General features: G+C 41.5%; 1 protein-coding gene across 19 annotated transcripts; it reads left to right on the forward strand.

The window, feature by feature from the left end:
- Positions 1-2052: 2052 nt before the first annotated feature.
- LOC109480730 (tropomyosin) lies at positions 2053-26482 on the forward strand. Of its 19 annotated transcripts, none has more exons than XM_019782988.1 (11): positions 2053-2312; positions 4448-4573; positions 11309-11442; positions 12554-12599; positions 13062-13133; positions 13327-13397; positions 14029-14104; positions 16351-16413; positions 17136-17205; positions 23090-23213; positions 24523-26482. In XM_019782988.1, exons 1-10 carry the CDS (start codon positions 2199-2201, stop codon positions 23170-23172), a joined length of 855 nt encoding a protein of 284 aa, XP_019638547.1. In that variant the 5' UTR covers positions 2053-2198; the 3' UTR covers positions 23173-23213; positions 24523-26482. The 19 variants fall into 19 exon arrangements, with proteins under 19 accessions (XP_019638547.1, XP_019638540.1, XP_019638546.1 ...); XM_019782981.1 differs by lacking the exon at positions 14029-14104 and adding an exon at positions 15058-15133; XM_019782987.1 differs by lacking the exon at positions 23090-23213.
- Positions 26483-26555: the final 73 nt, after the last annotated feature.

Consider the following 26555-nt stretch of genomic DNA (forward strand, 5'->3'; position numbering starts at 1 on the left):
ACTCACAAGAAGTTAGCAAAAATACCAAGCTTGTCCCTGCAATGACTAAATTATGCACTTCATTCTGGATGGATGTAGTGTTTCTGAAATCATTGCCAGTACTTACATTTTAATATAAGTACTGGCAATGATTAATGCTTAAAGTATTACATCATAGTTAAAACTATGATGTAATACTTTTGATGTCAATACGTTGAACAATTGCAAGGTACAAGTTTTTTAAAATTCGTCAATATCCGCGGTTAGACACAGCAACTATCCTTAGAAAGAACCCCCAACATCTAAATCTCTTTAATGCACAACAAAAACCACATTGTCCCTATTCCTACGTGAAAAGTAGATTGCACGTATTATATATATAATAAAGATATGACGCATATATGCTCTAGACATTAACGAATGACACATGACAATACGAATCGGTCCAACACACTAAAAAGGCGCAGCAATTAAAACACGCATTGGAATCAATCATTTTATATACAATTTTGTAACGTCCTAGCTTTCCTTGAAACAATTCTTGAGTCTAAAAGTGCGTCATCACAATTCACAATGGACAGAGGTACGTAGACAGTATGACGAGTGTCCAATACGTACTAGTATATATACGGCCTTGTCTCGAGGCTACCGACAGCTATTCAATCGCTAAGTGTGTATGTAGAAGTACAAATGACGAGTAATAAGTCAACATTCAGTAATTCAGAATATGTACAAAATATCATTAGCTGTTATTAAGAAACGTCGACAAATTGTTGCCAAAAATTTACACAAACAACATAACAGGTGTACATATAATCCGAAAATATTAACGACAATAAAGAAAAGTTAGGAAAATATTTGTCTTTTTTCTGATGACGGCTTACCTCGAGTTACGTTTTCATTCTCTGCATCTGGAAGTGTAACAGGTCTGCCGTGCATCAAAGAAGATGCTGTATGAAATCCTCTAATTACGATTCTCCAAACTAGGTAGTCAAAACATCGATCACTGAGAAAGATTTTATCAGTTCATCGGTCACAACAGAGATCACTCTCCTGCCTTCCCTAATCCCCTCACACAAACTTGACATGGCGATGTTCGTCGTCCTTGTTCACGTTGTTGAGCCTTGCGTACTCCCAGATGACGTAGGCCACGCTATCAGCCGTACGTTTCATATCGTCCTCGCATCCCAAGTACGGCCTTGGCAGACTTGGCAATGAGAAACTGACCACCTTGGCAAGCAGACCGGCATTCCGTTCTCTCGGCAATTCCAAACAGCCATTCACGGTCAATCAACGTGAGACCGCGCGGGTCTGGCGAGCAGACTTTTCTGAGATATCACAAACAAAACGCCGGCCAGGCCTCTTGTGGAATGACAGACCGCTGAAGACGAAACATGTAACCTAGCGCACTTCAGACGCTTGACCCAAGTGACAAACCCCTCCTATAACGATGTGCTCCCCTCCCTCCGATGTAAATACTTGGTTCGTGACGCCCCCCGCTTGTTTTCTGTTGATGTCAGCTCTCGGCTCAGTTACTTTATTTTGATACGGTAAATAAAGATTCCAAACGTCGTCAAACAGTTCAGGATGGGTGAACTTGGAAGGATATGCTTCTGACTTTGCACTTGTCTGTAGGGCCACTCTTCTAAATATATATCTACAACAATTTAACTATATGTAAGGATGCCGTAGCTATGGGTTTATCTATAGATGATATGCAATGTAGGGGGAGGGTTAGTTATTAAAAAGTGCTACTGTGGGACGTCCTAAGCACAGAAATGAAGACACGCTTGTTTGCACACATGGCACCACTCAACTAAACTGCCCTGGATCTTGTATTACGCTGGCCACATGTGAAATTTCTGGTGTCGCGGCCAAATAAGGAGGCCAGGGTAACTCGGAAGCGACAAATCACAGGCCTGCAGGGCAATCCGATAGCAGCCTTGCGTCAGCAGCCAAAGCTAACTTTTCGTCGAAAAGCACTGCGCGCGGCGCCTCCGTTTATGATAAAGCAGCTGACAGGTCACGTGACGAACCGCGAATTGCTTGGCCCATCGGTGGGGGTATATTTATCCCGTCCCCGTGACATAAGGGAGGGCACGAGTGGCAAGACTTGCGCACATTCCTCTGCAAGGTTATTCCTCTCTCTCTCGCCTCTCAGCGCGGTCCTAGCCTGTGTTCTCTTCTCTGTGTGGGACGCCCAGGACTAACAAGCAACCATGGATGCCATCAAGAAGAAGATGTTGATGTTGAAGAACGACAAGGAGAACGCCCTGGACAGGGCTGAGCAAGCCGAGCAGGCTATGAAGGATGCTCAGGAGAAGAACGTCAAAGTGAGTACGGAGACGTGACGAGGGGTCGGGCAGCGTTAGCCGCTCCGTCCCGGGGAGACCCCCCCCCCTACATTCCGTGCATTCTTGTGCATCCCTATGTCAGAGACTTTGGACCAGTTCCTTCTTTCGGCATCACACGTTCTCTCGATTAGTTTTATACTAGTTGTTTTAGCTTCATTGGTTCCACGTCCCGTGTTTGTTGAGAAACTGGGGTAGATTTGAAAACGTGCCTGGGTTGTGTATCTATCGCTTGACATTGAATGAGCGCCAGGCGGAGCGAATCGCTCAACAACATTCGCGTTTCCTAAACATTTGTAGCAAAGCTCGTCACGGAAAAGCTTCACATTGAAACCAACTGGTGTTAGTTACTGCTTCATTTGCTGTAAATACAGATGTATTTTCTTTTCTGCTCGGTGTTTCCGCGAGGTCGACTTTTTCTGGGCTCATGTCAGTATGACAAAAATTTGCTAGCGGTAGCTGGGCCATGGCCGTATATGGAGACCAGGCCGAGACGGAAATGGCCGCGGTATCGGAGATTATTTGGGTTGGGAGGTGGGAGGCTGACATGAAAGGCTTGGAACGACAAGTGTTGGGAGAAATAGGAAGTTTTGTTCGTGCTTCGACACAGGAATTTATCCGGCCAGCTACAGTGATGATTGTACAATGTTGAACGATCAAATACAACCCAGCTGCATGCAGGCACTCTGGACAGGGACATAGCATGTAAGGCCTTCGGGTTTATTCTTTCAAACCCGAAATAGTTCAAGGTTTTATCACACAGTAAAACTCTCTTAGGAGAGAGTATATAATATAAACCAACGCGTGCAGAAAGAGTTTAAAGGTTTAAATGGCTTTTTAATAGCAGACCTCTCCCTGGCGGGTCATGGTGAGCCGTGAAATTGGTTTAACTGATGATGTTTGTTCTTCCTCGCTGGGGGACATTAGCCTTCGTCACGGGGAACTCAGATGGGACAAACTGGGGGAAATTTCACTTTCACTTGGCAAGGAGTTAGTTACCAAGTGTAATCCCTGCAAAATGGCATTCGCCATGGCACTTTCATATCGAATATCGCAAGTCGATTCTATTGGTAGTATTGGAATCAGCAAGTCTATTTTTGGCATGGTCCACAAATGCATACAACATCAGTGTCCTAATCCGGATCCAGAAGTCGCAAAAAGATCTGTTGAGAGGGTGGGTTAGTACGGTACAGTTCTACAGTCGACACGGAGACTGCAGTGACATTTCGATAGAGTTGGAAAGTGTGATCCAGGTTTCACTATATGCACATTTGAAGAAGAACGAAAATCACAGGGCCTGGAAAATCAGAAGAATGTAGCTCTCAATGTAGTAGCGATAGAGAGCTAGACGCTGTAGTGAAAGCGAAAACATTTTCTAAACACAATGAAAATCGATGAGATATGTCAGAAAAAATATGTGTACATTCTCACCACTGAGACTTCTCTAAGAGATGCCTCGGAGGAACTGGTCCACTGGTCATGTCTAAATATGGTAAATCAACTTGCGCATGCGTGTTGTCTGATATGCCTGTTGAAGTAGAAACCGGTTTGTTACGTTTGGATTTACAAAATATTGAACTAACGTGACAGTGTGTCCTGCATTGTTAACTCTATACAAGATACACTAAAACAATCTTGTTTCATGTTTTGGGCCTTCAATGAATGCCGACCCAACATGGCAGCGCGTGGCATTGCACATATTACTTTTAGTACCTTACAAAGAAATGAAGAAAGGAAATACTAGACATGCATTTCACTACCGCACGACCGAATGCATGATGAATAAAAGGTTATAAATATGATTCATTCAACCAGGAGAGGGAATGCATAGTGCATCAAACTACTAGTATAAAGACGACTGCGGTGATTTTACTGACACCAAAGTATGCATACAGTTTACAATGATGACGATTACCAAATCATTATATCAATTATGATGATTTCCTTTTTGGAAACTGGATCAACCGACTGATAATTCGCAGTATGCGTACACATTATAATCTCAAGTTTTGACAATGATTTTAACTGGCATGATTTTGACATCACTGATAACTGCAGCCTATCCGCCATTTTGATTATACTCATGAGTCATGATTTTGATTTCATGATTTCTACAGTTGGAAGATGAGATCAACGATCTGAACAAGAAGATCAGGATGGTTGAGGATGAGTTGGACAAGGCCCAGGAGTCCCTGAAGGATGCTACCGAGCAGCTGGAGGCCGCTACCAAGAAGGCCGCCGATGTAAGTTGGTCAAAAACTTAGGACATCGTCCAGGGTGGGATGTAGCTATTAACTCATAAAATATAACTTGACTCCATAACATGTAGAAGCAATGCAGAAAGAGGTGAAACTATACTTAACTAGTTAAGCGATAGATGTAAACAGTAGATTGCCATCCACCTAGATCCCAGAATTCGAGTCTAGCTTTTTGCAAACGAAGTTCTGGTGGCAGGTGAGAGCTGTCCATAAATACCATCTGATAGTCGATGGCACTTTCCCAAGTATATCAGTCCCTCCAGACTCCCTTGGCAAGAGAAATATTCTGGTATGGGGCCAACCCAGGAACCTGATATCTGTGCCATTGACTTTGCGAGGCTGAACTTGAACTTCGGTGGAGGATTAGGGGAGTTTGGTTATGTACCCAATATGGACCCAGGTATGAGCAACATTTCGTGATTAGAATATCTAACATTTCTAGCTCGTGAGGAGATGACACACATGGCAGCAGAGTTCCATCCGTCCGGGACTCCTTACCGGTCAGATCCGGTGTATCCTCCAAGTAGAGACACGTGAAATTCTTCAACGATGAGCCCTGATATTTTGATCTGTCCGTATATCCTCAAACAGAACGCCAAATGATCGGGGGCTTGACATTCTGTCTCGGTTTAAGTTGGTTCTGGTTTTGTTCGAAACTCGGTTGACATTAAAACAACTCTAAATGTTGACCTTTCCGTTCTATTTTGTCAATGCTGTTTCAAATGTTCCATGTGAGCCATGAAGTGTCAATGTGTTCTCGGAAAACACTGGAGGTAACATGTTAACAACGCGTGGCCATATAAGGAATGCAGCCCATGACTGAAGATAAGATATGTTTACATTTAGAGTACACAGTCTCTCACGACGCAGTATACAGTGTCTTGAAAACAAGAAAAAGACCGGACGATGAAATTCAATCTCTTTTGAACAGGAAATATTTTAGGAAATATTTGCAAAGGAATCCCGACTGAAGGACAGAAAAAGTAACAAAAGACTGAATTGAGCTCCATTTTCAAATACCATTTCACGATAGCTTATTGACAGGGATGTATTTTTGATTGTCTGGGAGATAAGGGTTGAAGATTTACGTTTGCTGCCTAGACAACTACACCATCCTCGTCGATAAATAAAAGTTAACAGTTAACGTAAGTATACAGCTCAAAACTCCAAAACGCCGTATGTAGTTGTACCAAGCTAACTTAAGAATCGGAGGAATCCAGACGATGTCTGACAACGGGTTTTCGGGACATGAACACCGCGTCAGCAAATGCAAACATTCTTCTCGTGGAACGCCCGGTAAACGTTAGGGTTCCGTGCTCAAGAGGTCGGCACCAAGGGCATGACGTTGCCTTGGCAACATGAAAGGCAACGCCCCTTAGGGGAGGCAGATGCAATCTTCGCCTTCCTCACTAGTCGGCGCTGCGTGATGCAGCCGAATTTGCCACTAGTGCTTTAGTATACATAGATGTTTTACTTAGCATGTTGACCTCGCAATGACAGGTGACGAGGGCAAAACTTCTGTCCGAAGTAAACACTGAAGCCTCTGCTTGTGGAGGACAGGTCAGATGCCAGTGATAACGTTTGTTGAGATTAGCGCCCATAAAGCATAAGATGCTTGGCAGACCTGTATAAACTGTTTGCGTGGTTGAATTGACCCAGGCATGCACACAAAGAGGGGATACCATTACGCCTGTTACCTAAATAGGAAAGGAATGACAGAAATGCTGGCAGCCGGGGTCGAGGAGAAGACGGGGTTGAAGGTCATCGATTTGTCAAGAAAGGCGGTGCCAGGCTTGCAAGAAATATGATGCTGTTAGGATAGGATAGGAATGCTGCTGCCTCTAGCGCCGTCTAGCGCCCGCTCGAAGCAAAAGCAAGTTCTATTTCACAAACGTTTTTTTTTGGTTTCTCATTCAATCTTCTGATTCAACGGACTCAAGCGGTGAGCGAGATTAGTGGCTTTTCATATTGTGAGAGACAAAACCAACACATTGAATAAGGCAACAAAACAACAACAACAACATCACCTTTAGTGAACAAAAATTTGAAATTTCGAAAAAGTTCTATTTTTTTGTGATTTAACGATTTTGGCATTCACCTGTAGGCGTGATGCTGGCCAGTAGGTGGCAGATTAGGAACCAGGGGGAGAGCTGAGTGAGTTTTAACCCCCTGTTCGCGAACCGATTCATACGCGACGAACCGTGAAATTCCTGACACACTTACGGACAAGATGCCGAAAGATAAAATACTAGACTCAGCCGAGTTTATCCTGACAATCAAGTATTGTTCCTTTTCCTAACGGCCACTTGTGAAAATTCACAACGCTTTCACCAAATACGCCCAGTAATGACATTTTTAACAGTGAACATCAGGCAGTGAAAGAGAAATAAGTTTATATTTTCCCTCTCTGACTCAGAAATAAAACACGGAATATAGTTTATTCGTCGCTTTCGGTCATGTTCGTCCGGCACAAATGACCTAGTGTTTCAGTGACATGAGCTTCAAAGTGCATGAGCATTACGGCCTTCACACAATGCTATTGTAGTTCGGCATTATGTCATAGTCGCGTAAGGGGATACCGGCGTTTACACACCTGATCCGGGCCAAGCGAGTGAGGTGTGCACTTCCATATATGGAGACACAGCGGGAAAATCCGCAGTCTGCCCTTTAGAGGACGAAAATGGAGATTTATCGATCCATCCTGTGCTTGACGATTTTGAAAGAATCATCCAAGCTTGAGAGCATTTTCTTAAAATAATTTTGTTAAAACATCTCTTAAACAGCACAATGATAAAATGGTGTTATACGTCTATAAATGAGGGATTGTGTTGAAAATACGGGAACCCCTTACACACCTTCAATTTATTGACCCACCCTATAGGCGACATTGCTAGGACGTCCCAGGCCAGCCACCGTCGACCGCTTTACTCATCAATATCATTACGCACGCCTTTCTTTTCATGACAATGAGTTAATCATCACTAAATATTTATGAAAGAAAAACATATAGGGCCTATATGATGTGACAGAATTTTGCAAAAGGAAGATTAGGTTGAATTTATTGGGAAAAGGTTTGGAACTATTTAGAGCGGAAGCGTTCCTGTCCCACTTCCGCTCCGCCAGTAACCCAAGTGGAAGCGTTCAGACTGGAGTGTGCGATCGGCTAATTTTCGTCAGGACCGTTATAATTTCCCGCTAGTAAAATGGAGGCGATCAAGAAAAAGATGCAGACGTTGAAGTCCGAGGCCGAGCAGGCTTCAGAGAGAGCGGACTACCTGGAGAAATTGCTAAAAGAAGAGAGGGAACGCGCAGATACGGTAAGGTCCCAGCACTTTCCTTCGAGGGGCACCGCTAGCCGAGCCCTGTATGCATACCGCGAAGGCAGCCCGGAACACCAGAAGGGGTCATAGAGCTGTAGAGATCGAGCTTTCCTCGTCTAGTATATCTCCAACCGAAGTAAAAGTCGAAAAGGATGAGCTTTTCATCTGTTTACTGACCCTTTTGGCTCTGTGAGATGTGTCAACAAACAGCCTGTCACCTCAAGTATAGCGCACCGAGTTCTACCCCCCTCCCCCTTCAGTAGACTCGCGCAAGCATAGCGTGTGTCTCGGCCCGACATAATTTTATATCTGTGTCTGTACCTGATTATACAAAGCTCCACAGACCGGGAGGTGAACACAAACCAGCACACACTATAGCCGTGTAAATCGCTGTAATTGTTAGACCCCACCGAACAGGAACACCGCTCTGGGTCAGATTTCAGACGGCGCGTCCACTGCCTTCTTTTCTTGTTGGCATTTCTGTGTTGTTTTGGGCGTTGGCTATGGAGGGAGCGTAAAAGTCGCAACCAATCCCCCCAAAAAGATCTTTGGTATATAACGTCTGATCTTTTTCATAGCCACTTATTGATCGATAATTTGCACACTCGCCCAGTAGCGTTGGGTGGTTGAATAAGGCAGAAAGTAGGCGTGAATTACTAGGTTTCCCCTTGCCCCCTCCAATCCTCTGCTTGGAGAGGATGTGCATACCATATCTCCTTGTTTGCATGCTGAAGAACAACCACCCAAGGTATTCTTCCATTCCCAAAATTTACTGGTTTAAAAAAAGGGTAACGCATTTCATTTATAATCTCATGGGACTGAAACAAAAGGACAGCATTTCCATTTTCATTTGACCTTTTTGACATTTTTTCAATCAGTGAGTTTAGTGAGATGGCACCTGTTTGCCAACCAAACATTCCAGGGTAAAACCACCCAGAGAGGATTGAGAATTTGTTTTATTATGCACAATCCTCCAGACATAGGCAAATGTTTCACTGGATTTTAGTTTTTTACCCTCAAAATGTCCCAGATGTTACCAAAGCTCACGAGACATGGGTCTCACTTGAAAGCGAAGAAAAAGTATCACAGTGCAACAGATGTGGTCTCACACTTGCAAAGAATGCTTGACATTTTGCCAAACTTCTGCACTTTGCAGGAAGTTATTGATGGGCAGTGTAACGTTGTAAAGCACTTCTCCCTTTCTTTTGTTCTGCCAAAGCTGCCATCCTTACTCATATTGCCTCACTCAAACAAGTAAAAAATGTCACATTTTGCACATATTAAATCTCAGGTCATCTTCCATCTTTTATTATTTGAAATTAGCACATAGATATACTATTGTATACTATGACTATGCTAGTTCCTCTGCCATGCTGCTTTAAAACCCTTTTTAAAATTTGGTACAATTTTTTTGGCTTGGTAGAGAACAACGCAGTGCAAACATGCCAACTTGCCATTCGGACTAGAGGAATGTAGGCTTAGTCAGTCCCCAGGAATTTGCTACGGATCTACAAAATTCCTTGCTCCTGAGTGATGTAGGTAATCCAGCTGTAGTTTCCTCAGACAGATCCAATATTTGTGGTTACAAACCCTCAGGGGTTTCCTCTAGCCAGGTGGGATTTTTTCAAATAGAGGACTACTTTGATATGAAAAAGTTTGGAAGGAGTTCTACACAAGAGCTTTTCAGCATGTCACAGTGCATGGCTTAGCCATTTGACCTATGTCAACACCATGATGCCCAGTACATTTGTACAAAGGCCTTTTGGGACAGTTGGGAAGCTCTGGTCAGTCAGTAGGTTATCCCCAAGGTCTGTGTACCAGGATTTTAGATGGATAAAGATTCTGAATTGAAGAAGCTGGAAATAAGCCAACATTTTTGTGTCCAGTGCATGATGTACTTTTTTTCTTGTTGATAGCTGGTATGGGCATTCTTAAAACATATCAGTTCCTAAATGTGTTGGAATAAACAGTGGTGTACAAGCCAAGGTTTGAAAGTACCCAGCTGTTTCTACATGTAGGGGGCCATGTTGGGTTAATTTAAAGACCAGCTAAGGTTAATATGGTGCAGGGACAACATGTCACAAATGCCCCTTTACTACAAGGTGCATCAAAGAACTACAGTTGGGAGGCGGACAGTATAATTGCCACCTGTCATAATCAACGAAACAGATGTTTTATTATAAAATCATAACTTCACAACAGTATGTTCTTGTATCAAGTGAAAGTTGCAGAGAAACACCAGTTAAAAATATGCAAGGTATAGCAACCAGACCAAAGAAACATGACAGTGGGTCAACCAATCATGTACATGTATGTGTGGCAGAATATTCCAGCATACAACGTAAACTTTAAAGTAATGGTATACCCCTTCTGTAAAACAAAATGCACAACAGTTGCAAAAGTTTTGATACTCGAAGCATTGTGGCTTAGAAAACCACTACGAAATCTGTTAATATTCAAGCTGCGTGTGGTAAACTCATTTTGTTGAAAGGCGTCTTTGATGCAAGCGCCTGTCTAAGTTTACCAAGCATTGCATCCTACAGGGCAAGTTTGGTATGCCAGTCAGGTGCTGAAGCAATTTTCCACTAATGAGATTCGTCACTTAAGGGCCAAATTTAGTGACAAATGGTGCAGTACATGTATGTACTGTCTGCATTGAGGCATGACCTTGTGTGTTTTGAAGAAGGGCTTGAAACAACAAGTAAAACTAACAAGAAAATCTCTGTATTAGCTGCAGCTGTAAATGGTCACAGGTTTTATTCACAAAGCTGCCAGGTATGATTCATGATGGGATGAACACTGTCATCATGACTCATAATCAATTGAATGTGTTAGATATTCTTTTAAGGTTATGTACATGTAAATGAAAAATGTCCTTGTCTAGACACAGTGTGTTATATGAATTCTGATGTAGCCTACCAGGAGTTCCTAAAGCTGAAAAGGAGGAGATCATTTTCTTTTAATTCAATTGAGACTATGAATTATTAAAAGAATCTGCTATAGTTGCAAAGTCTAAGTAGGTTTCAAAAGCAGTTTTGCTATTAACTTGGGACAAATGCAATTATGCATATGTATGTAATAAATAAATTTTGGGAATAGACAAGAGCAGAAGTTATGAATAGTTCATTTTATTCATTATTTCCCAGTACTTCTAAGGAATGCCATGTCTAACTGTTTCATTTCAATGAAAATGATCTAAAATTAATCATTCAATGAATACAATATTGCTGAATGCAGTTATAAGAAAAGATTGCAACTAAAAAAAGCAACATTTGCTTTGAATTGACTCTTTTGTGTATTTCTGTATCACTTTAAAAGTTTGAATACTGTTGCTGAATTGATGTACTGTCAAGAACTTCCTGTAAGTGTGTTTAACACCAGTTCCCCCTGCCCTCCCCAGGCTGAGGCAGAAGTCGCATCTCTGAACAGGCGTATCCAGCTGGTAGAGGAGGAGTTGGACCGCGCCCAGGAGCGCCTGAACTCCACTGTCGAGAAACTGACAGACTCTGAGAAGGCTGCTGACGAGAGCGAGAGGTATGCCCCTGCCCTGCTACCATCTTAAAGACATGTCCATACATAGCTTAGAACCTTTAACTAACAGTAAAGACCAAGCAACCGTTAATACCTGTACAAATCCATACCATAGCACTCTTAAAGTAACTGAGGCACTATTTTTGTGAAGTAGATAGCAGTCCAGTGCAATTCTTCATGCCATGTGTTCCTGAGTATTGAACATTAGATTTTACCATATTGACTGTGTTGCCATGGCCAATCTCTTTTGTTTCTGTTCAGCACCTACCGTATAATTTTTTAGTTTGTTCACAAATAGTGTCTTTGTTTGCAGAGCTCTTAATGCTTGTTTTTGGTTGGGCGTTCACTTCGTAGGCTTCTAGAGGACCACGTTTTGGGCTGTTTATGTGTTGTGCATTTTCGTCTTGAATTTACAGAGTGAAGAGAATTGTGAGTTGTTGTTCCAATGCATATTGCACATCCATCTAGCTGTAGCGTTTAAAGTACTTTGGTTCTTTTGCCTCCATAGCAGACAGTCCCTTGTCTTATCTTACCAGATAAATGCTGTGTCAACATTGGCTATCTGATCTATATGTTTGTATGCACATGTTTATGTACCTTTTTTACAAAATAGACAAAGACAAAAGTTGAAGATTACCTCAAAGTCTGAACAGAAGACAATAATGGAAAAATATTTGTGCACAGTAGTTGCCTAATTGAATATAGCAAAACAGAAAAAGCTATAGTACTGTTAACATTGTTTGGCTCCATTTCTTAACCTGACCATGTTGGCCACAAACAAATCACTTCAACATGCTAGACAACTTTGTTTCCTGTATCCCAAAGCATTTCCATGTGGGGATGGGGTAACTGTGTTAACTACATACAGTACATACATGCATGTACTTTATCCTTTTCAGAGCAAGGAAGGTATTGGAAAACAGAGGTGCAGCAGACGAAGATCGGGTAGGTGGCTCAGCAAGTTTCAACCCTAAACCCCACAAAAAATACACCTTCTTCACAGAGACCATGGAACACTCCAGGAACCACAACAGAGAAAACTAAAAAGTTATAGTCAATGTCAGCAAGTTGTTAATTCTTAGCCTTTTGTTTTGCCCATGTGTTTGTAAAACAGAGCAAGGAAGGTGCTGGAGAACAGACAGGGTGCAGATGAGGACAAGGTTAGCGACAAACATCTTTCCCTCCTCCATTTCTCCACATTTTCTTCTTGTTTGTAGTGGTTGATTTCCTTTGTGCTTGTGTGAGCTTGATGTTTTCAAGTTTGCCTGTCAAGCTGTCTCAGTTTTTTTTCTATCATGAACTGCTATTTGTTTTATTTTTATGAAATTTTTGTTTATTTTAGTCATGACAATTATGTTTGGTTTTTACTTCTCTTCTGTCACGTTTTATTTTTGTTCAAGGAGGGAGAGTGTAAGCTTAGCTAAGAGTTCAAAAAGCCCCCCAAAAATCCAGTGAAGAACTTTTTTGAGAAACCCACTACATTTTGTAATGAAAAAAGAAGAAGAAAGATGATTAAAAATGATGTAACTAAAAAGCAAGTAACAGATTATTTCTAGAAAGAACTGTAACAGTGACTGTGATTGGTCAGACAGGGTGTTAGACTTTATGTGATTGGTTGACAGATGGAGCTGCTGGACATGCAGCTGAGGGAGGCCAAGATGATTGCAGAGGAGGCTGACCGCAAGTATGAGGAGGTGAGATCCTTCCAGCCTGTTCTTCAACGTCAGAATTTGCTTGATATATAATATCCACCTTTGATACCTTCTCCTCAGTAAATATAAGTTACCAGTAAACCACCTTTTATAAGGAGTGAAATTTTGTCTTAACCCATGCACATGTATCAGTGGATCTCCTGACCGTGACTGTTGTTCCTTTGTTGAACGCTAGGTGGCCCGTAAGCTGGTGATCACTGAGGGCGACCTGGAGCGCGCTGAGGAGCGTGCTGACTTGGCAGAAACGTAAGAATCACTGCTGGCTAAGACAAAGAGTTGCAGCCTTCTCTAGCAAACTATTACATTGTGTTATTTTAAGTTGAAGTAAAGAAAGGTAGCAATACTATTGGATATAGATATTTCAAAATACATTGTCTGAGATCTTTTAAGGCACTGATTAGAATTTGCATGGAAAGTAAAACAATTGCAAAAATACAGTATATTCTGCAAGAATTTGTTAACTTTTTGCTGACTGCATGCAAGAAGGAATTTCAATCTATACTTGACAGAGTACTGACTGTGTTTGCTTCTTTATTTTCTTCAAATCTCATTTTCAATATTGTATATGTGCAGTCAGTAAGTATAACATTCTAAGGCAGTCTTTGCATGCAGTAGCTGTGGTTTGGTAGAAAGAATTTGCATTTTGAAGTTCTTATTGTGAACTTTTCTATGTTGTACATAAGGAGTAAGTACTAGATACTGTATCACAGTAATAGTACAAGTTTATACCGTAATTTGGATTAGTAACACTCCACTGCACTAGTATTGTAGTGGACTTTTCTGCATGGAAATTAATGCTCTTAGTCCGTGTGTGTTAGGTTAGGATTGTGCTAACCACTAACCGCATGTGTTGTTGCTTGATCATCGCATGGTGCAGTCAGAGGGCCGAGCTTGAGGAGGAAATCAAAACGCTTGTCAACAACGTAAAATCTCTAGAAGCCGCAGTAGAAAAGGTAAGGGAGCTGACCAGAACTGTCAGCAGGAGAACATGGGTTTTAGTAGGTTCTTCTTCTGTCACCGTGTGGTACAATCTGTCTTCATTGTTACACCACTTCTCCCATGTTTTCTGTTGATCCCAGGTGCACAGTGTAACACATACAGGGTCGCCATATTCAAGCAGCTCCACATGTACATGAAAATGATTAAAAGTTTTAGGTTGTCTGTAGGCATACTAACTTTTACAAATAATGAAAATTTGTTATCAAAAGTATGGTGGATTTGCTGCAGTCCTTACTTCTTGACACTGCAAAGTGTGTGTTACATTGCCACATTCTGGGACACTTCTAGGTTACCCTTGTAGCAGTCACCTTGTCATTGTTGTCGTTCTGTTCTGTTCTCTTTTTTTCCTCTCATCCTGTGTCTCTGTGACACCCTTCCCCATTCTCTGTGATCCCATGGCCGATATCGTACAGTAAGGCCCGCGAGCTCGAGGATGAGTTGAAAACCACGACCGGCCAGCTGAAGTCCATGGAGGCACAGGCCACAAAGGTACGTTAGGACCCCCCCCCCCTCCTCGCCCCCTCCAGTCGCATGAAAATGACAGTCAAGTTACAGTTTTCTGGATCTCAGGCTTTCCTGGTGCATCTCATTATAGTACAGAAATGAAGTAACCATATGAAACATGCAGAATGAGTAGAGGGCAAAGGAAAACAGCCAAGATCCATGTGAACTGGAATTTGATGTTTCCTCCCAGTGCTCCCTCTATCTCTCACTCTGCCCCCTCTGTCCCCCCTTCTGTCTGTTGTGTGAATGTTTGAACGTTTGGGCAATATAAGAGTCTCACTGCAACAAGGTAAGTTACTTAAGGTCCTGAAGGACAGCCGGGCTTGTCCAAAATTACCTGCTACCCTGCCATCATAAGAGCCAGGGCTAGCTCTGTCAGACATTAACAGTTTTGTCTCCACAGTAAAGCAGCTGAACTGGAGGAAGAGTTGAAAAATGTGACAAACCAACTCAAATCCCTGGAAGCTGCTGCAGACAAGGTTTGTGCACGCGAGATGTCTTGTCATTGGTCCCCGTGTAGTCCATGCACTGTGATGTCATCAGTATCTGTGTAATGTGATGTCATCGGTTTTGCATCTGTCTCAGTGTCCGAAGTAACCTGTGCATGTTTAGAACTGTTTCAGTTCAATGCACTGTGAGATTGATAACTTATCATGGATGAAAAGTAATGAAGTAATGGAATAATGAAGTATTATTGTTGTCTGTATTGAAAATTATATTGATATGTTAGCATGACACATATGTTAGCATGACAAAATTCCTCTAAATAATGATTGGATTGATATCTACTTAACATACATGACATGTATTATGGGAGTAAAATATAGGCTTGCATGTCTTCCTTCAACTAATATGAATCACTGCATACCAGTCTTGACATATCTACACTACCCTTACAACTCTGCATGGCTAAAGTTAAAGGTGGATGTCTTCGAGCATGACGGTAATCGTTCCCACATTCCTAGCCCAGGCAATAGCCTCTCTGTAGCCCACTAACCTGTGCGATACCACTGTTAGAGCAGAGGTAAGTAGATACTCATAGTTGTACCATGTTTCCTTGTCCTACATGTGGTTACCAGTAGTCATGTATTCCACAGCACTTCAGTGTTGTTTCTCTCTGAGTCTGAATGTTGGATGTGGGTGAATGTTTCCTCGTGTGAGTGACTCCTTGTATTCCCATGATTTCTCCACATTTTAACATCCTTAGATTGATGATAAACTCATTGTTTGTTAGGTCTATCATGGATGTTTGGGGGGTTGTTACATGTTTGTGGTATTCTGTATTACATTGTTTTGCTGAATAATATCATGTGTTGTAAATGTAATGTTTTACTTTAGTGTTGCATTTGTATTGCGTTTAAAAATTACGTAGACACAAATGATGAGACAGAAAATTGCATGTTATAGTTGATAGTTAATAAACAGCTGTATGAAATGATAATATTCACAACTTTTTGCAGATTTCAATCCTCAAGAAAGACGTTTTGTAGTTCTTGTATGAAACAAAGTCATACAAATATGTAAAATCGCTAATTCTTTGCAATGAGTTAAACAAATCAAAATTTGCATCAATAAAGTATGTCAAAGACTACATGTGCATAGTTGCTTCAACACTAGGCATGATACGTTTGTATCTCCTGCCATTGCCATTCATCTGCAGCCTTAAATGATTGACGCCTTTGTAACTTTTCTCCAGGCCTCAGAGAAGGAGGAGGCTTATGAGGAGCAGGTCCGTGACCTGTCAGCCAAGCTCAAGGAGGTACGCTTTCTTCACATGTGTGATGTGACCATGGCAATCCACATGCATAACTTTTTAACTGTAACTGTAAAATTTCCTGCATTGCTACCAAGTCTTGCAAGTTTTCATGTAATAACACATATTTTTATCCAGAATGATGTAACGTAAAACATTATACATTGATAAGTTATCCAGTAAGTTGAACCATTATGTTAATGTGCTGTCCTCATGTTTATTTTGCCTGTGTTTTCGTTAACGTAACTTTCTTGCCTTTCTCCATTGTATGTTTTCATGCCAACCTGCCCTCTCTTGAGAGCTGTTTTGTTTCAGTCTCATTCTTCTCTGTGAGTCTTCTGCACTGCCCCTATCTGTCAGCTGTAACTCTCTTCTGTGTCTTCTGCGTCACAGCTGTGTTTCACCCTGTTCTGTTCAGTTCAAATTTCAAAATATAGCTGTTATGCTTTTCTTATATTGGCTGATCATACCTGTCTTTAAATTTCATTTCAATTGCTTTTCCTGCAAAAGGAATGAATTCTTGCATATTTTTGAAAGAAGCATATTTTTGTTTTTTCTTCCACCAGACTAAAAATCCTTCTCCATCTTTTTTCATCATTGTTCTACATCTTTTTTTTCTTTTTGTTGCAAATCTTCCCCGTTCTTGTGACTGTATTGTGAAAGTTTCAGAGTATCAAATTTTGCCCCCATGGAATCAATGTGGTCTCTGTATAATCCACACAATGTAGGCTGAGACCCGTGCAGAATTCGCAGAGAGGACAGTTGCGAAGCTGGAGAAGAACGTGGATGACCTTGAAGGTGGGGTTCTTTGTGTCAATGTCTCTGTGTATGTGTCTGTCTGTAGGCTGAGACTCGCGCTGAGTTTGCCGAGAGGTCTGTGGCCAAGTTGGAGAAGAACATTGATGACTTGGAAGGTAAGTATTCCCGAAACGTTGGCCTGTTTTCCGACGACGCCTTGCGATGCCTCCAAAATCCTCCAAAATATCCCTGCCTGTCTGTCTCTGCTGATGCCACAGACATTTTGGGTTGTGTTGTGATGTTGGTTAAGTGTGCATCTGTCTTTGTATCCAATGTGTGCTGTGATTCTAGTGTAAGGTTTGTGGTTGTGTAGTTTGTATCTCTTACCTGTTAATGTGTTTGTTAGTAGACTATTTCTGTGTAGCCATGTGACTGTTAAAAACTGTACTTGTCTCTTGGTGTTCAGTGAATGAGATGTATTTTCCTGGTGTTTCATTGTATATGTTGTAAGCTCTGAATGCATGTGAAAACTCATAGGGTTTCGTATGCTTGTACATCCAGAAGGCATGTGAAAAATCATTATAGAAGAATGCTTGCAAAGGGAAGGAGCTCTCTGTAGACTTTAATGGATGCTAGAATGTAGTTGTGCTGCATTTCGAATAGTTATGTTTGATGGTATGCAATATTAGGTACATGTTCTTTCATGGATGAATCTTATTCTTGACTTAATTACCTTATGTGATAGATACTAGTATACATGTATGTAATTAGCAGTCCCTATCTGTAGTCTAGTAGTTGTTAGTTGCACATTCACTCATTTCTTTGTCTCTAGTGTTTAGTGAGACTTCCACTGATGAGGAAAGCCTGGCCACCTTGTTGCTTCCTATTGATACACTGTAGTTTTCTCACAGGATACACAGAAACACAATCTCAGTACCAAGGCTCTGTAAGCCATGTGACATGTACACAACATCTCTTCACCCCACTTATAACCCACATGGTTTGAGAGCACTACTAAATCTGAGTTTGTTAACACTACATATCTTATGGACTTGTCCTAACTGTTACCTGTGACCTGGTGTGCTGTGCTGTGTTGTGTTATGTGTGTGGTATTTCTACTTATTTTGGTGAAGTATACTTGTTTGTTTGAAGAATGTGTTTTTGTATCCACGTTTTGTTATTTGGAATTTCTTCTTTCTTCTTTTATTCTTTGCTGTGTGCATGAGCATGCTCACAATGAGAGGGAATATGTGAATAAGAAGACTGATCATGTCGAAAAGATATTCTGCCAAGCATAAGATAAAGCCTTATAACCAATTATAAGCTTTTAATGGTTCTGAACAGAAAGATACTACTTAGTCTCTCAGTGTCCAGAACAACTGAACTACTATGGTATTTGGATTGGGTGTTTGCTTGAGGTGCATTGTGAGGGTTCTTCTAAGTGACAATTAATACAAAGTCAGAGTTTAAGCATGCTAGTCAGTGGTGTGACTCTTGATGCACACCAGTTATAACAGCATGCCAAGGTTTGCTGGCCTGCCCCTCCCTCTTTACTTCTTGCATGTTCCTTTCTCTTATTCCATCCCCTTACTTCATACCCTTTTCTACCTTCCCTCTATCCTCCCTTTACACCAGACGAACTCTATGCCGAGAAGCTCAAATTCAAGGGCATCAGCGAAGAGTTGGACCACACTCTCAACGATCTCTCCACTTTCTAAGATGCTTCTCCCACTGGCGGCTAACTGTCAGCTCATGTATCTCTCTGTGCTGGGAAGGGGTGGGACGCCAAGGGTGCAATGCTTCCTTTTTCTGCTAGAGGGTGCTGTGCCCACTTCCATCTGCACATTCATTTCCTTACATCTTCACTTCTTTAGGTTTACCATCTTGTAGTACAGCTCTCTTCAGACATAGTTATTGGCTATGTTGTATAGCTGCCACCTTTCTGTAGTACTACAGCACTGCCTGAAAAGCTGTGTTAACTTTCTCTCTACTGTTGTCTCACCTATACATCTACTATAAGGTTGTATTTGTTATGGCTGATGTCAGTAGAGAGGGTTGAGCAGCTATATAAGTTTGCAAACATCCTGAAAAGTTTTCAGATTGCTTTTCTTACAATGCTTTGAGATAAAATGCATATTTCTGTTTCCTGGGAAAAAGATCAAAGATTTAACAAATGGCAAAGCTCTCTGTAACAGTGCTGTAGTACCTAATCATGTAGCTTCTCTGTCTAGGGTAACATTTTACATTTACCTTGTAGCTGCACTAGTCTTTCCCTAAGTCTGTGATATCCTGTCTTCATCTCTTTTCCTCCTGTCTTTCTCTTTCCTCCTTTCTTTCTCTTGCATCCCAGATCAATTGTATGCTGAGAAGCTCAAATACAAGGGCATCTCCGAGGAGCTTGACCAGACCCTCAATGACCTCACAGCCCTGTAAAAAGCCCCGAGCCATCACTCTGCACCGTTTCTTGCTAGTACTACCTTTGGTGCACATCTCATGTGCTTCCTTCCTACTTTCTGGCACTCCTGCTGTGCCGTGTCTCCTCCAACTTTAGCACTGCTCCGTTCTCCTTCCAAACCTTTTTCTGCATGTGCATGCCGAGCCGCGGGGGTAGATCCCTGCGTCCTCTGTAGTGTACAGTCACTTGCAACCGGGAAAACAACCCAAACCAACAAACCAAAGAGGTAGTCCGGGAGGGAATTTAACAAGGGGTGTCATTAACACAGAGACGCCCATCCAACCTCTGTGATGATTCTTGTTCTTCCCATATCAGAGTCGCTGTATGACGCAAAAGAGCGGTACAAGAACGTGAGCGAGGAACTGGATCAAACACTAAGCGAGATGTCCACTTACTGAAGCCCTGGCTACTGTATACCCTCTTCCCTACCACCACATATTCCATACCTAGCCAGAGCATGTTTGTGGCCTCGTTTATGGTGTACATTCTCTCTCTTTCTCCTCGGAGTGCATGCAGGTACATCTGACCTGTACGTGCATGCAGTCCACTTGTTCAGGACTGCCACACTCCCACGTGTGGACAGGCCTGACTTCGCACGGTTGTCTATCTTTTGTGTTCTGTGTGTCCCTCCACAGACGCCTTATACGCAGAAAAGGAGAAATATAGGGGCGTGAGCGAAGAATTGGACCAAGCATTAAACGAACTCCACAATATGTAAAACTTTTCTCAGCCCCTCCCGTTTCTTGTCGTCATGTGTGTCGTGTCAGGAGCGGTGCGATGTGTGTCAGATTTGGTTCAATTTGTCTCCCTCGCATCATTGTTTTCTGACGCGTTGTATCTGACCAGGACTATGCACTCTCAACAGCATAGAATTCTAGAAGATTGAAAAAAGTGTTTGCTTTCTGACAAATTGAACTGACTTTGCATACATTATCCTCTTCAAAAACAAAAGCTTGGGCTTTGTATGTAAGCACAGCAGAGTTAGGTGTGCAAGCACAAGTAGTACTACCAAGAAATTTGTTTTTAGCTAAGATACCCTATGTAGGTGCTTCTCTTGCTTTGAGTGTGGATGGAAGATCGGAAAGTACCTTGAGCACTATGGTCATGTTTCTGAAGGCACACCAGTGGTGTTAATGTCAGAGTATCATCTTCTATGTATGTACAGTAATGAGGGCAAAAAAGGGGGAGGCTTTATGCTTACATCACAACATTGTACTTACTTAGGAAGACAGAGGCACCAACAAAAGGTGCTGTCTCAGAAACATGGCTCTCTGCTTAGGTTTTTTCCGATGGTCCCTTTGAAGAGCTGTAGTAGGGACGTTGAGTGGCAATACACCCGAGGAACACTTTCCTGCAGTTTTACATCAGTGCTGTTAGTAAGGGAACAGATACTCTTTTGTTACCAGTTCTTATAAAACTGGGGAAGGGAGACCTTTGAAAAAAAATTATTTCGAAGACAACACAAACTTGGTATAAGATGTGTTTAGAATTTGTTGTACGAGTGTGGCATGCTTTATTTTCTGCTATCTCTCCTCTGTCCTTCCACTGTACCCCTCCAGTTCTTTAGACAATTCTTGCTCTTCTGTTATGTTGTAAATGCTAAAACAATATTTTCTTGAAAATGTCACTTTTGTCACTGTACACAATAAATCATGTTACATCAAGTTCTTTGCTTCTTTTTCCTTTCTCTTTTCGTTACCTGTAAATCTGTGCATAGATTATGCAAATATCTACAGACATGTGTGGTTCTTGTGTGTTATGTATGGAAGAAGCATGTTGTGATTTCAGTATGGCAACTGGGTGAATGTATTAGAAGAAGTTTTTAGAAAGTCTTAGAAGAACCCTTCAGACTGTCAAGGAGGAATACATGACAGTTAAAAGACAACACATTCAGTAGTACAAGTTCATGAAGTAGCAATGAACAGACACAACTGTTTCTCACATAAACACGTTAAGTGTGTTCCGAGAGTCTGAAAATCCCACCCTTGAAATTGAATCTTCTAAGCAAAGAATGAAATCTTGTGTATCTCATGAACTACACCAGTGCACAGAGTCTTGACTAGTATTGACAGTGGGAGAAAAGAATATCCCATGCTCTATCCTGGCTACACACACTTGCTGCTCTCCTATTGCAGCCTGTTGATTGGTCATGTTACATCTCTATGTCTTAATGTGCTGTGTGACTGAAGAGGTATCAGTATTTTAGCCTCTCTTGAAAAATCTGTGGACATTGTTGTCAAACCCTGTTTTAAGTCCATCTATTCTCATTTCTGTCTATTTTCATAAATCTCAAAACCATCGATAAAGGCATCTTTAACTGCTTAAAGGAACAGTGATTCTGTCAGTGGAAGCTCTTGAGAGGTTTTAGGATCCAAGGCTACAACTGTAATAAGAAGACGGCTTAGGGTCATGGCATGGTTCAATAGATGACTTGTTCTGCAGCCTAAGGTACATGTAGTTCAGACTGTGTGTGTGTGGAGATGCCTCACCTTGCAGCTAGTGTGATGATACAACAAGAATACAAGATTGTCCAATGTGAATGATTCTACACTCCCTCTTCATCCTTTCCAATGTACATGTACATGGAACTGTCAATAATTTTTCACATCATAGCTTTCTCTCAAAAGAGTGTTTAGTTACAACAAACAGGAGCAGGACACTTAACTTTCACTCTGTATTCCAATCTAGTAGTGAAAAAAGGGGGATACCTACCCACCCCAACACACACACACACTTGCAGAAGAGACCAATCCCTGTCACCTAATAGTCCTATAACTTGTACTGTCATTGACTATCCTAATCAAACTACAGTGCTTGATCATTGTTTGATCATCTGTCGTTTTAGACAGTGCTGCGCAGGTATTTTTCACTTGGCCCAGGTGGGTATATCTGTGTGGCTTCCATATGATTTAAAGCTGAAAACAGATAAAAAAAACATTGATAACCAGATACATTTAGTTAGTCCTGTATTATGATGTCAATACATCACACTACAGCAATGTGTTGTGTTGGAGAGCAGCAGATGATGATTATCTATTGTCCTATTTCTGTACATTTCCTAGACGTAGGTTTTCCATTCCAATATGATCTGCACGCCACACGGCACGAAAGAATGTCTTAGTAGACAGCAAAGCTATTGGCTCACTGTTGTCCAGTATCCTTGCCACAATCACTGCTTTAACCACCACCATAGAACTTCCCTGGCCTTAGGTCAAAGTAGATGCATGGTTTTACCGTCCTCCAATCTTCCAAAGGTAAAATCTGCCCTTGGTTGATGTAGATGCATGATGGTACTGTCCTTCAGTCCTCCAAGGATAAAATCTGTCCACCACAACTATAGCTGCTTCTTCTCACCTGAAATTGTATGAAGAGTTTGGTCACTTTATTGGCTGCGGCAACCACGAATTCACCCGGGCACAGCATGGGTTATTTCTAGATGGAAACCATCTGCTCTGATCATTCCACATTGTGTATCCTTCCTTTTTTTAGACCAACTCTTCACAGAGAAAGAGAAACACAAGCTGGTTTGTGACGAACTGGACCAAACACTCAATGATCTCAATGCCCTGTAATAGCCGCGACTCAACAACCTTCAACCTCAACCTATTGCGGGGTACGTGCAATATACGGTCACCGTCCTCGTTTTGCATGCCGTCCTCAGTATTGCATGCTACCCTGTACACCCCTGCAGCAAAGTCCTGTGGTCCAAAAATGAGTACTGGACAAGTTGAGGATAGGACATGTGGACCATAAGACATTGAAGGCAGGGGTGGTCAGAGTCACGTGGTTGGAAAGTGTTCCCTGTAGTAATGGTGGTAGATAGCTGTGCAAGTGGTTGTTCTGTCAAAATTCTTTTCAAAAGGCTTAGATGATGCAGCAATGGAAAATAAGGTCTGTGGCCAGTGTTATCAGTTCCAACTGAGTCAGTTTGTGACATGGCAGTGACTTTTAGTTTTAGATCTGTATACAGTACACAATTTATAACTAACCTTCTCCCTGCTAAATTAGTCTATTGTTACTGGTTATGGGATAAGGCAGTGGGGAGAAGGTTAAATTGACAATGATATCATCATTCATGGGCTACAAGAGAGAGAGACAGAGAAATTTGCTGTAGCTTGCTTTACCAGCAGTCTTAGTATTCCTGAATTTAGTTACTGGTAGGTGTTTATTTCACAAATCCATATCACGAGTCACAAAAATGCACTTCATTCACTGACAGTGTTTACAGATACCTCACAAGCTAAATCTCACAAACAGTTGAAGAATCAATGTTGCATGTTACAAGATTTTTTCAGTGTTCAGGTTTTAAAGATATACCCAGTGATAGTGCATGGTAACGTCTGTTCTTGGCTAATCTACTAGCATATCGTGCAGTGTAACTTTGAATGCACTTGATATGATGTACTCATTTCCCACGGACAAGTTGCTATGTTTATGATGCTGATGCTGAAGACTGTCTTTTAAAAGAAGGAAGAATTATCCTGATGACTGCGTCTCTCTGCCTTGTGGAAAGGTTTCCTTCCTGTATGTGCATGGATTAGACTAGTGAGAGACTTTGTGTCAGTAGTGCTCCCATATTGTTCATCTATGGAGTAGAACTAAGAAACTGAAACATCCTGGTCCAAATCTTAGTTATGATTCCTTATTGGGAAGTCCTGGGAGGCAGAGCCTGTCGTGTCCGGTTGTGTGTCTGGTGGTGGTGTTCAGTGGGGGGGCAGTATTCCTAAGTTTTGTAAACCGCTATATTCTGCAATCCCTATGTTCAATCATATAGGGTTAGGGTTGTTGGAACATGAGTGATTGGAACATAGGAATGTCAGTATTAAACTGTTGTTAAGTGCAGCCTGTGTGAATGTGTCACGTTATCCTTGCATGTTCTAACATGTAAACACAAGTCTAACACTTCACCACCTCCGTTACAGATGAGCTGTTTGAGCAGAAGGAGAAATATAAACGTGTCAGTGACGAGCTAGACAAAACCCTGAGCGACCTGAGCAGCATGTGAGGTGCCCCGCATCATCTCCACGGAGACCCCAGGAACATCCTTCCCTACTTCTGTACAACAATCAGACACCTGAACCTACACGTACCAACTGCCCTGAAGCATGGTCAGGCTGGTTAGAGTTAGTAAGAAACATCCTAGGGTCTTGGCAAAACTTTGATTGAAGAAAAGGTATCACATGGCAGTACATGTTCGCAATAGGAACATGTTTGTACTTCTCATTTTGCTTGCAGTTTGTGCCCATTATTTTTACCATGGCTTCTCAGACTCTTATATAGGATTATTAAACATGTACGTGTACATACAAGCCAAAATCGTAAAAGAAAAAAAAGAATCAATAAATTTTAGTCAAGGTAAAAACCGACCTGTGCCACAAAGGCATACCTAGTTGTTATGTTGCAAGATACAAGTGAGGCATGTTGGTTTTCTTGTATTTGGCCATATCAAAAACTTCAGCAGATGTTAAAACAAGGGCTTGAATGATTTGGTTAATGTAGGCTGAATATTATATGAATCATATATACCTGATGTAGACAAATAGCAGGGAAGGGGGCACCTTTAAATTTACAATAATACAGAGGGAATTTGTACAAAATTAGGTGCTATCTTATGTAGGCTATGTTATCATGCCCTTTGCAGCATGCCCATACCCCCCCCCCCATATGCAAAATATAGTGAAAGACGTAACAAGCACTAGAGTATAATATTATTATTCCTTCCTGATTTTTTTCGTTGACTGAAGGTCAGTAATGTTAATTAATACATACAACAAAGAACAAGGGTTAAACGGTACTGGACCAGTCGGTATCTCAAGTTGATCATGCTGGCTTAAATTGTACCACACAGCTACACAAACATTCCTTTCTTTCATGAGACCAAAGAATTTTATGACAGTGGACATATTAACTTGCAGCTTTTTGGTAACACCTTGGGTAGAGCCAGATGTTCGCTGGAATGTTCACAGATCACGTACGTAAACATGAATGTTAACTGTTACAAATTGAAGAATGACTGGCTGTTATAGTGTGTGTTATTCCCATCAGATATATACTGGAAATGGCTGCCCTTTTTCAAGAGTCACTTTGGGATGGAACTGTGTGTCAGATCTGTCGGGGCAAGAACCAAACATCATTTGGCATTTGATGCCACATGCGAAAGACCAGTTTTTATATGAAAGCATTAACATCAGTCTAACTACATGTAGGAGGTAGGGTGCCACAAGTCAAATGGAGGTTTCAAAAGGCTACCTGCTGTGTGTAAGTTTCCAAGGAACACAAACGTTCTACCTGGCCAGCATTAGTACCATACAAACACAGTTGTGCCCGGTCTTACTGTTAAGCTATCTTTTGCTGTAAGTCTGCTTCTGTTTCCAACCATGAGAATCACTTGCTGTGGCTGCAGTTCTCTTGGTATTTGCAGTGTGGAGCTGTTTTCAGATGTAGAGAGTGTGGTTTTGTAGCAGGACCAAGTGGATACTGATGTTGTTTTGAAAAGGTTTCAAGTTTTGGAGTCTGGCTAGTTGAATTCTTCCTAATGATTTTCCCAAGAGCAGTAAACTGTCAAATAGCAATATGTCGACAATTTTAACCTAATCCTACTATGGAATTTGCATATCTTAAGGAAAAATAGTGTCCTTGTTTGCAAATTATTGCATATGTGCATTATATTTGTAGAGTGCTGTAGAAAGAATAGGTAATGTTTTTACAGTGCTATTGAGACAGACATGTTTAGAATGATGTTGCCAAATAATTTCATGTAACTAGGTAAAAGTCACATGTATAAGTCAGTCATGCTCAAGTATGATTTGCACTCTAAGTAGTCTGCTTCTTTTGGTATTTCCCAGTCGGTTTTACAGTGAATAAACTCATATATTCATAAAATTGGTACCGTGCTTCAAGTGATGTTTTGTGCCTGCTACTTTTATGCAATATATAGCAATTCTATCTTAACAAG

The sequence above is a fragment of the Branchiostoma belcheri genome, unplaced genomic scaffold (assembly GCF_001625305.1).
Source record: "Branchiostoma belcheri isolate BF01 breed outbred unplaced genomic scaffold, Haploidv18h27 scaffold52, whole genome shotgun sequence".
In the NCBI taxonomy this organism is placed as follows: Eukaryota; Metazoa; Chordata; class Leptocardii; order Amphioxiformes; family Branchiostomatidae; genus Branchiostoma; species Branchiostoma belcheri.

Coding starts and splice junctions, on each gene's coding strand:
- LOC109480730 (XM_019782988.1), top strand. CDS start 2,199: ATGGATGCCATCAAGAAGAAGATGTTGATGTTGAAGAACGACAAGGAG. Junction 12,600..13,061: donor AGGGTGCAGATGAGGACAAG/GTTAGCGACAAA, acceptor ATTGGTTGACAG/ATGGAGCTGCTGGACATGCA. Junction 14,105..16,350: donor TAGAAGCCGCAGTAGAAAAG/GTAAGGGAGCTG, acceptor ACTTTTCTCCAG/GCCTCAGAGAAGGAGGAGGC.